A 12,243-nucleotide genomic window follows, 5' to 3' on the forward strand; every position below is an offset into this window, starting at 1 on the left:
TCTAGTCCTGATCTTGCAGTTACCCAGTGTGAAATCCTAGTTTTAAGTAAATTATTTTAGCTTATATTCTCATGGTTTGTTTTATCAAATTGCATTATATTTTTTCTGCATGTCAAGAAATTACAGGGTATCTGCAGGCCTTAAAGGTTTAAAATGCATTGAATTCAGTCCCCTCACAAAAGGCCTTCAAAGGTATTAAAAAGTACTAAATTCAATTCACAAAGGTGTTTTTTTCTTGCCTGTAGACAATAACATTAGTCATAGCTTTTGGCTGTTGGGAGATAGCTGCTCAGAGAGTTGTCAACTCAAAATGGGCAAGTATCCATCCATGATTTTGGCTACGTATCTATCTAGGACCAGGCATGGATGGATTCTAAGACAATGCAAAACACTCACTCTTCATATATGGAGCCCCGCAATAAAAGAGACACAACGACTGCAAGCTTCTGTTCTCTCATTGTGGTCATTTTTGTCTGTGTGGTCATTTTCCATCTCCGTGGGATAGTTCTGTCAGTCTTTGTACTGAGTTCTCTGACTTTCAAACAATAATACTTTAAAAAGTCACTTCATACAGAGGCTCTGGCCCAGGGGTGATAAGAGTAAAAACACAAACATCTCAAAGCTGCTGTGGAAACTCTGCTTATTCCCAGATGAACTTCAGAGACAGATCACAGAAACAAGACCAGAAGAGAAAAGAACAAGAACTGTGACAAGTAATTTATTAGTTTTCAAATGAACACATTCCTTTAATTAGTAGTATTAAGAGGATTCTAGATGTGTCCCCACATTAACACTTAAACAGCTCGAGAAGAAAAAAAAAACACCAAAATCATGTCCTCATAGGAAGAGAGGGTGTTGTACTGGAATGTCACTCCCTGATGTGGTCAAACCAAGATGATGCTCCAACTGTATTATTGTATAATGTATGTTAAACACATACTGTATTTTGTAAAAGAAGAATCAAATCATAAAGTTTAATATGAATCCTACTGACTTTGAAGATCCCATAACTTTTCCTTTAGCACCATCATGAGGTTGACATTTGTGGCTGTGAGTGAAAAGTTTCAACAACCAATTGGTTCATTTTTTTCTAACTCAATTGTCAGGTAAAAAAAATTTCCCATCAGCATCGGATTTACTTCATGTAAGCACACAGAGCCAATTGTCTGGCAGCAGATTTAAATGTCCTTACCTTACAGTGGAGTATATAGTTGCCAAATTATTTCAAATCCAGAATCCAGGAATTCAGTTCAAACTTCAGTTGGATTATTTGACTATTACACATAAAATAATGAGGTTCCTGTGTATTTTACAAATTTGATGACAGATTTCTTTAAAAAGAAAAGATGACTTTCAGTTTGACCTTAAACAATACTGGAAAGTTGCATGTCTCCCAAAATCTACAGAAACTGAGGCAAACTAGCATCGAGACTGGTCATAAGGAGGAAGTTTATATGAGAAGCCACATAGGCCAAAACTGAATACTTCACTTGCACTTACAAACATACTATCATGCGCGCGCACACACACACACACAGACACACACACACACACACAAATATATAAACACACAAATATATAAACACATACATTCATAGACACTTAATGCCAGATAAGATGAATGAAACGTGCTGCTGCAGATGTGCTTCTAACAGCTTAAGTATTTTTATAATCTTAATTAATCACATCTTTAATTTTTTATTTGATTCAGTAAAAATGTGCAGATTGAATTGTACATAAAAATAACACAGATCATATAGACAAGATTTTTATAAGACAGTACATGAAACTGTAGAATTGACATAGTAATTTTATTATTGACTTACAGTTCCTATCAGAAAAAGTATGATTTGAAACATGCTGCACAAATGTACTCATTAACTTAACTTAAAATCAGGAGAACTGAATCTAATTAGCTAACAGCTAACAGATACATTCTGATGATGTTTGATGCAGTGAGTTATCAACAGAGATGAATATGGTTCATTCACATAAAATGGATCTGACATCCGATCAGTCTTGAAATCTGCAAAAGGTACGAGAGTCTGTTCACTGAGCACTACTGCATAACACAAAGCTGTTTTTCTTTCACTTTTTCATCCACTTCATCAAGTGCAACTTCCTTTTCTGCTTCTCTTTGTTTCTTCATGTCCAGCTCCGGATAAAATGGCGTCTCCAGGATAGCTTCGTTTTTCTCTGATGCCAGCAGGCCCTGACACAGCGAGTCATGGATCCTCTGCCATGAGTCTATCTCTGAGCTCCAAAGCGCAGCTCTGGCTCTGATGAACCGTGAGACTTCAGTCTCACTGCCTTTGGCCAGACTGATGCTGTCTTTACAGATGAAGAAGATGTCCATGCCAAGGAAAAGAGCATTGACTGCAATGAGACTTGCCCTGGCTGACTTGGAGAGAGCAAGAGGCCCTTTGACTGCTGCCTGACCAATATCTGGGATGTCTGAGGCCACCCTGGGCACATTGCGTAATGCTTTACCTTCCTGGGCCACCACCTTACCAACACCTGTAATCAGCTCTTCACTTTGCAACAACTTAGCAGCAGAGGCAACATCAACTAATGCATCAATATTTTTTCCAACGACACCAGCTTTACAAAGCACCTTACTTACTTCCACAACCACAGTTATCTCACTTGTTTCTCTATTGGTCACCTCCTCCAGACAATCCTGGAGACTCTGTACATCCTCCATGAAGAGCTTCAAGACTTCACTGGCTTTCTTTTGTTGTGTAACGTTTACTCCAACCTCTGTGGCTGTGGTGACAACGCTGTTGACTCCGCTGGTGATGCCCAGCCCTACTCCTGTCATGGTCAGAGCTAGAGACACTCCTGCTGTTACAGGAATTAACGCCAAACCAATAATGGAAAGCACACCTCCAACTGCCCCCACGGAGCTGCCTGCCACACTGGAGATCTTTGCCCCCTTATTCATCCTGTCAAGCTGAACAGCACTCTCCTCCAGCTCGTTCAGAAACTGAAGCATCCTGGGCTGTCGCTCGCTGAACTCACGGATGAAGCCACATGATTCCTCCTGAAACAGGTACACTGTCCGGAAGTGTTGGTTCATCCTGATAAAGACAAAAGAGGAAATTTATTGAGAATAAATAATATAACACAACTTGTAATTTAGCATGCTACCTTTTTTTTGAAACACAGATTAGGAGGCTACAAGAAGCAGTAAAGTCACTATAGAACAGATTTAAGCAGAAATGGCAAATAAAATTACAAATAAAAAAAGGCAATGCATCCAATTCTAATAGTTACTTAGACATTTCACCCAAAACCATAAATGTTAAGATCACGATGGCGCTAGAGGAAAAGTCTGGAGAGCACCAGTCAGTATGATTCCTCCTCTGGGATGGTGCTGATGTCTGCATCATTTTTTAATGGAAATCCATCTAGTACTTGTTGAGATATTTTGACAGACTGTAATAAATTATGATAATAAAAACAGGTCTCTGATTGGACTGCAGTGTTGCTTGAACTGTGGTCTTTATACAGAGTAGGAATGTAAACAAATTCACAAGCAAATAATCTTTGCCCTGTACGTCTCTATTTTTTGTTTCTACAATATCAAAAAGTCTTCTGAAGATCGATAATGCTGATTGAGCTGTGTTGACATGATGTTTGGGACCAAAAAAAAAAAATATACATACATACATAGGGTAACACTTACCTGATTTCATCAAGCTGATTAATGTGATAAAGCATCCTCTGCATGTCATCTTCAGGCAAATCCACATCGAGGTCAACCAGAGTTTCCGTTGTCATCTTCAGGCAAAAGTCACTGAAGGAGCTGTGACAGACAGTTACACTTACTGTCTACAGTAGATGTTTCTAATGCAAAATCTGCATATTAATTTGTTCATGAAATTTTCTGTTTACCTTTTCTCTAACTTCGTGCAGATTTTCTGGGTGGTCTGTATGTATCTGTCCAACTGATACGACACCACTTCCACATTCTGAAGTCTGGGAAGGAAGAAGACTTGCGCATCTCTTTTAAACTCGAGGAGGAGGGGGCAGATTAGTCGCGCAGCAGCGATGACAACCTGAACATGTTCCAGGGCGATCCCCTTGGGCAGATGTAACACCTGGTTCTCCATGAACACATGAAGTGAGGTGACCGCCAGCTTCTCCACTGCATCCAGGAAGCAGTCGAGCTTCTCCAGGCCTCCCAGAGTGTCCTTCAACACAGCAGCCAGCTCCTCCTCCAGCTCTGCACGCCTGCTGTCTGCAGTCACCTGGGTCACTTTGCTCTTCATATATTCCAAAAAGGCCTTACCTTTCTCCTGTGACTGGGTAACATGGTTGACATTTAAATCGATGTTGTCAACCCTGTTTTTGATGTCCATCATCATGTTTAATTCTGTCTCCCTCTTGAGCATCCATTTAGAGATCTTCTCACAGAATCCTCTCACTGAGTCGATGAAGATGAGGGTATCTGTGATGTAGCGGCACAAAGCCTCCTGTAGTTCCTTTCTATAAGACAAAACATCAAGGTTCAGGTTTACAGTCATTTTGTGTCTCTTCGTGGTTATTTTGTTTCTTTTTGTAGTTGTTTTGTGCTTTACAGGGGGACAGAACAACCACTAGGAGGTACAAACGACTACAATAAGACACAAAATGACTACACATCAACAAAATGACAACAAAGAGACAAAAAACAAATAGTGTAGTTTCACTACTGACTTCCCACTGCCTGGACAAACAGCTCTGGACATTCTTGGACTTGCACTTTTAAGATCATGATTTTTTTTTTGATTGAACACTCTCCATATACTCATCAGATTTGGTGTCCTAAAGCTTCTGATGAGATGTAACTACAGTTTTTCTAAATTTCCAACAAAACTTTCAAAGTTCTAACAGCAGACTTTATTATCCTGGAATATGTGTTACATTCACAATCTTTAACCACTTCAGAATATTATCTGGGACAACAGCAATATTGCCGTCAATAATAGGAGTGTATATAAAGAGAATTTATTCCAACAAAGGATTGGGTTCATTTTATCCATTAGTCACTTTAAATTCCCCAAACCAGGTATTTTTTGTGTGTGTCCTCATAAATTGTGTATTGCAACTAAATTACTTATAATTACACATGCTTCATTTATACACAAATTATACGATGTTAAAATAATTAAAAACCCACATGATGAATCTAAAGAGTTGTATGACAAATAAGATATACAAGAAATACATACAGAAAGCAAAACTAAATATATCTCTTATGCTGTATTTTTAATTTTGGCTTTTTTTTACTTAAAATAATGGTCAATTTAACCTCCTCAGGCCTCAATTAAAACTTCCAGATAAAATTAAGAAAAAAGACACCTGCTTTGTTTTAATGCTCATAATGAACGGGAGCTACTGTTCTACATAATACGCCTATTCATCAGAAGATATTTAAAAACATGTCAACGTGTCACACTGTAAAGCCTTACTGGGACACTTGAATATCATGGCGCCATCATTAAGGTTATTATATAACAACTGTGACTTAATTACTGTGAGACAAAATGTCTGCTGTGACAAAGGTCTGCACAGAGTGAAACAGTTTTTTTTTGCTTTTCATCGCATTTGCACAGTATGACCAGCAGATGTCGCCAGACCACACATAGTTTCACAGTCATGCACTGATTAAAGCACCAAGTTCAATGTTTCAGTAAGTTTCATTTTTGCCATCATTGTGTAATATCCTACAGATTATTTGGGTGTGATCATTTGCAGTTAGAAATACTCAATTACACATAAAAGTCCAACAAAATCCAACGTAAGTGCAAATTAATATCAGCGAAATATACTTCACGTAGGCTATCAAAAGTAAAAGTAAAAGTATTGGCCCACATGACAATAAATGATTATCAGATCGCATTTTATGTTAATGCATCAAAGCATAAGTAACAATTAACTGTTGTAGCTGGTCCAGGTGGAGCTATTTTTAACTACTGTAATAAGCAATGTGGTCCAGTGCTTCCCAAACTAGGGGTCAGGAGCCTCCAATGGGTCACAAGATAAATTTGAGGGGTCATGCCAAAAAACAAAGGTCTGATGCACGTATTTATATTCATATCTCTGACTTTTCTCTAAGCTTAATTTACATGACAGTATTTGAGAAGTTTAGAGGAGAAAAAACACTTTAATGGAACTGTTAACAACTCATAATCTGAAACATGACAGACGACCCAACACAGTTTGAAGAGGTTTTGTATTAAAATTCAACAGAATACCATTTATTTTGTTTGTTTCTTTTAAATGTAAAATTTGTATTTGGAAAGTAACTTGTCTCTTCAGCTGCCACATACATGTAGAGGAGTAAAAAACTTTACTCCCTCTGAAATGAAGTGAAGTAGATGTATAAAGTGGCAGAAGTAAAAAAAACAAAACAAAAAGAAAACAAGCTCTTGAGGAATGTGAGTGTGATCTATGACACTCAAATCTCAGATTTATTCATAACAACGTATTGTTTATCTTAAAATATCTTTCTTGTGTATTGGGGTAAAATGTCTGCCCACTATTCGGTACACACTCTTCTTAAACCTTATTTGACCCTATTCTGTACAGAAGCAACTTTACCTTGCAGCAGACATTTCCTCCTCTCGGGGTGAAGTCTTCAGTTCCTCACTGGGATCTCCTCGCGTATTTTGTATTACATGAAATAAAAACAGAGCAAGATTGGAAATCTATTGTTTACTGTCCATCACCAACCCGCTTTTGGACTAAATATGCTAAACAACATCGCTACTTCGTAAACAACTTCGACGGGTGTTGTTAGGTTTCGTTTTCGTTTTACCACATCAGCATGCCGAGCGACGCCCAAACGCCTTCTTTTAGCAGGCTCAACCGGAATTTGGTGGCGGACAGAAAGTCTAAAGCCAAAGTTCAGGAGGCGGTACCATGAGCGGCACAGCTTTTCCATCAGCGCCTACTTCCTCATGCTGCCCTCACGTACTGACGTGCCTCTTTGTTCGTCCTATAGATGCAGTCAAATCACAAGAACAGTGCAAGTGCACAGAAAATAGATATATAAAAAAAAAAAACTACAAAATGAAAATAACATAAAAGACTTGAGCAAATGTGTTTATTGTACACAGTAATATTATTAAATGAATTCACTGTGAGATATTTACCTGTACTTTGTCATTGTAGAGGAGGAAATCAGGGGGATATTTGTGATTTTAAAGAATAAATAAGTGTGTAGTATGTACATCAAGTTAGGGTTCTCAGACAAAAGAGCACTGCAGACTGCTGGTTGAAGTTCTTCTCTCGAAATCTATTCTGTTCCCACCAGAGTTTACCTTCTGTCAGATAGGTTGAGGTAATGATTAGGTAATAGGACAGACTCTGACACAACGAGGTGTTTTGGTACAGGAACAAACAACAGTGTGGATTTGCATGATTTGCATAATTTGCATATTTTTGTGGTATCTATCGTCTTGACTCAGTTCTAACTGACTATCAGAGACTAAAAGAAAGAAAGAAAGAAAGAAAGAAAGAAAAGGAAGGAAGGAATCAGTACCTGTAAGTTTGAGACAAATAACAACACACCACCACAGCACACTGGCACTACACTCACAAACCTCACACACTGGGAATGAAACACATGCTGACCCCAGTCAGAAATCAGCTGATAACCATGTGACTTTCACTGACAGCCTGGCACAAACAAAAAAACAATTCCTTAAAGCAACACTGCAGAAGAGAAACGAAGAAATAACTCATTCTTTCTCTAACTCATGAAAAGTTGAATTCATAAAGAACAGTGGAGGAAGAAGTAGTCAAAAATACAAATACCCCTTGATAGAAATACTCTATGACTAATACATTCAAGGTTTTACTTGAGTAAAAGTAGAAAAATACAATCAGCAAAATGTCAAGTATAAAATATGTTGGCTGGTCAAAATGATCCCCTGTTATATTATCACATACAAATTATCTTAAATAATATTAGTATTGATGCATTAACATGCATAGCCTATTAATGCTGCAGGCATTCAAGGGGGAGATCATTTTAACAGCTTTATGATCTGTTGATATAGTTAAATCTATTAGGATGCGTTTTGTTTGTTTGGGGGGTTTTTTTTCATCTTTTGGGGGTTTTACTGCTACAGCCTTACTTAGTCTGGTTTGACCAGTAGCTAATGTTAGCTAATCTGAGCTAACTCAAGATAGATATTGCTGTGTTAATGACAATGCTGAGTCAGTAAACCTGGATGGATTAAAGAACAGGCCAAGGAGCCCAAGAGGTCAGGGGGCATCTGCTTCACCTAAAATATGTCATTGCAAGCGACGCAATACTACAATGAGAAGAAAAATGACCTCAAAGAGACACAATGAAGACACAATGATGCATGACGCACAACAACTACAAACACAAAACAACTAGAGAGAGACATCAAACTACAAGGAGGTGCACAATAACCATGAACAGACGTAACATGACTTGAGAGACAACAAAAAAAACAAGAGACACATAATGACCTCAAACACAGCACGACTACAAAGAGACTCAACATGACTACACAGAGACACAAAACAGCCACCAAGAGATGTAAAACAACCACAAAGAGACAACAAATACTTACAAAGAAGCACAAAACAACGAGGTTGTGGTTTGTGGTCTCTCTCAGGCTGCAGACTTGCTCTTATGTAGGAGGGTTGAGGGATCTTTTACGCCAGTGCACCAGGGCCTGTTGTCTCATAATCTTACACTAACTTCTTGTATCTTACAATCATTTAAGTTTATCCTTAAATTAAAACAAGAAGTAAACACACTATAATTCACCAGAAATTAATGAAAAATTCAGTGGCTGTATACTGTTATTTCTACTGGTTGGCAGCATATAGTCTTGCTCCAAAGCTCCCTCTAGAAAAGGTTAAACAAAGTCAAAATACCTCTCTGATATTAACTTTTTTATGACATTTCAAATATTAATCAATTATTCTTGTGTCCCTGCTGCTTGATTTTTTTCCATGACCACAGAAACAGCTGCAGAAACTCTGTCATCTCAACACAACATGCCGTTGAGTCAATAGTTTCTGTTTTCATTCTTGACAAGATTTTTGTTTAGAAGTTACAATATCAGATTTTCACTATATGATTACACAAAAGAATTTATGATAACATTATTATTGTGATATCTGTAGAAAACTTAAAAAAACAGAAGCTCATCAGTCAAATGCATTTTTAACTTGTTTATTGTGTGTTTTGTCTTTTTTTGACAAATCAATTACGCTCAAATACGAAAGTAAGGAGGCGGAGAGAGTCTGTAACCACAGCTGTAAGTGAACAAAAAGAACAATTACATTTAATGGATAGTGAAAAGGCAACCAGATGAACTGATAAACAAGAGATCCACAAGTCTTAACATTTGCCATCACAATATTATCATGTGTATTATTCACACAATATCAGTTCATTTAGTTAATATCACGGTTATCATCAACAGCAGTATATCGCACCACACCTAGTAGTGAGTACTAGTATCTGAAAACAAGACATTGTGAGGCAGATCATTGCACTGTTACATCAAGAAAAAAGTGATTGTAAAAACATTGTGATATGTGCTGCTGATGCTGTGGGTAAAATAAAACGAGAAACGAGAAATAAGAAAACAGGAGGGACTCAAAAATTGAAAAAAGGACTCACAATGACATAAAATGGCTTGTTAAAATAAAGATTTTTGGGGATGTTGAGAATGTTGAACCTCAATCTGACCGCAGAAATTCCTGTGTGAGAGTACGCCGAGGCAGCGGCCCTGTGGAGGCACAGTGCCTAAATCACAAAAACAGTTTTGCACTTATTAAAAGACTTTAAATAAAAAATATATTTTTGTTTTTTCAAAATAAATAGAACAATTGTTCCCATCTCACAGTCCACTATTGGCAAGGTAGAAATATATGTTTGTGTGTGTGTGTGTGTGTGTGTGTGTGTGTGTGTGTGTGTGTGAGGGGGTTGGCAGTAGGCTACAGGGACATTCACGTCAAAGCGCTCACTCAGCTGCACTCGGCTCAGCGCAGACACCCGGGGATCAGGGTGGAAACGTTGCTGACATGGCAGTGTCCTCACACACACAAGACAGCAGCAAAACATCGGCAGAACACGCAGCAACATGGCAGCAGTGCTGGAGGGTAACTAAGTACATTTACTCAAGTACTGTACTTAAACACTACTTGAGTATTTTCTGCTATGATGTACTTTTACTTCACTGCATTTTGGCAATTATTGTCCTTTTTACTGTTTACTAAATTGTTCTATAGCTTCAGGTACTTTGTACTGTAGATTCAGATTATAGTTTTTACAATTGTCCCCTTTTTCAGAACTGTTCAGACTGTTCTCTTTACCAACACTTCTCAGTTAATCTCATGTCCATATTACATTAATGCAACCAAAACACTTCATACTCGTCTCAGGATCAGCTCACTTACCTAGAACAACACTGGCAGGTACCATCACAGTTGGGATCACTACTATTGTATTTATTTGACATAAACAAAGGTTCCATTACAGCGAAAACAAGGGTACTTCTTTATTGCATGGATTGTACTACCTTACATTAAATGTCACAGAAATGAATTCTGCAATATTCTTCAGTTGCCTTTAGTTTTTTGCAAAGAGTAATTTCAAATGTAGAAAATGAAAGTAAAGTCATTCCAGTGATGTAGATTCAAAACTATTCATGTTCACTATGCACACTTCAACCCTGTCTTCTGCATTTGGCCAGAAGTTCTCACCCACCTCACACCTTATGTCTTCTCTTCAGTTCACCTGGGAAATAATCTTTTTGCAGCCTGATCCATCCTGACAATCCTCTGCAGACCTGTACAAACCTCCAGCATTCACTGCGTCCAGTGGAGACATCACGACAGAGACAACAGAGACACCATGTTTGTCAGTGGTTGAGAGATTCATGAATTTTGAAAGGCGTGGTCAATGAATGCATTTTGTGTGATAGCTCTGTTTAGTCTGCATTGACTGCTGCTGTGCTGACTGTGTGAGGAATTTTGAAAAACTTAACTCCGTATCGACAAATGTGTGTTAGCTATTGTAAAAACCTGACAGTGACAAATGTTTTTATGGAAATGGTCCCACTCAAAGTTAATAAGGAGCACAAAATCCTGTTAGCTGCCATCATAAAAACCAAAAACATCTCTCCTGTGTATTTAAAAAAAAACATCCGATCTAACCCCTTCCAACTACTCACTGAGCAATCTAATCTGCGTTCCTGGAGGGAGGAAATGTTTTTAACCCTGGAGACCACAGGGCCCGTGGGTGCATCTTCACCCAGAGATTCCAACTAATCAGGTTCAATTACTGAAGATAGAAACAAACGTTCAAAGTGCGACCATCTTTAAGAGAGCCTCTGTTTTTTCTTCTCCAGAGCACAAATTACAAGAAGCGCTCCCTGAGCCAATGCTCGAGGGGTGTTCTAACAAGGCCCTGATTAGGGCTGGATTTGCAGCTTGCTGAGTTAATGTCAGATTGGCATAAAGAGTCCACGTGGGACCAGTGCGGGTGCAGGCCTGGGACCTGATTTGCGCACCCTCCTCGCCTGTCAGGGATAATTGTTTAATGAAAGCGAAGGGTGTCCCAAATCCTGGCAGAGAGGGAGAATCAGAGAGGTCTTTAGTCAGAGCTCAAGGTCTCTCTTCAGGGAAAAGTGTTGGATCTGTGAAAGAGACTGCTTCAGTGAGAATTTACAGTATTTTCCTGTAGGATGAACACTGCATAATGTAGTTGTCAGTAGAAAATTCATTCAAATACTGTACTTAAATACAATTTTGAGGTATTTTACATGAGTATATTGATATTTCTATACAGTTTTAGTTATACTAGCTCCTTTTTCAGATTAAGATTTTAGATAAAAATAAATGCATAAGTGTAAAATGTAGGCCTATTGTTTTAGCTGCCAAAGAGCAAGATATTTGGTAGGAGTTGGTAGAAATTAAAAACAGCTCTAAAGCAGGGTGAATATTGGATATAATCATCAGATGGACACAAATCATCGTCAACAAAAAACTGCAGTTCCTCGAACGGCCACTTGAGGCTGGCACTAAGAGCGAGTCGATCCCCATAGACTCTCATGTCAAAATACTCACCTTTACAGCAGGAATAAACATGTTTACAGCCTGGTACAAAAAACTGTTTTGGTCTCTAAAGCTAATTTCCTCCTTCATGACAACTGTATGGTGGATGAATTTTTACATAACTTGCGCATTTAAATTTGATTC

General features: G+C 38.2%; 1 protein-coding gene across 1 annotated transcript; it reads right to left on the reverse strand.

Annotated features, from left to right (window-relative positions):
• Positions 1-1,792: 1,792 nt before the first annotated feature.
• LOC111217773 lies at positions 1,793-6,853 on the reverse strand. The gene is made up of 4 exons (XM_022739767.1): positions 6,589-6,853; positions 3,898-4,491; positions 3,689-3,808; positions 1,793-3,080 (listed from the first exon to the last, which is right to left on the reverse strand). The coding sequence occupies exons 1-4, from the start codon at positions 6,600-6,602 to the stop codon at positions 2,060-2,062; spliced, it is 1,749 nt and encodes a 582-aa protein (XP_022595488.1). The 5' UTR covers positions 6,603-6,853; the 3' UTR covers positions 1,793-2,059.
• Positions 6,854-12,243: the final 5,390 nt, after the last annotated feature.

The sequence above is a fragment of the Seriola dumerili genome, unplaced genomic scaffold (assembly GCF_002260705.1).
Source record: "Seriola dumerili isolate Sdu_G_001 unplaced genomic scaffold, Sdu_1.0 BDQW01000044.1, whole genome shotgun sequence".
Taxonomy (NCBI): domain Eukaryota; kingdom Metazoa; phylum Chordata; class Actinopteri; order Carangiformes; family Carangidae; genus Seriola; species Seriola dumerili.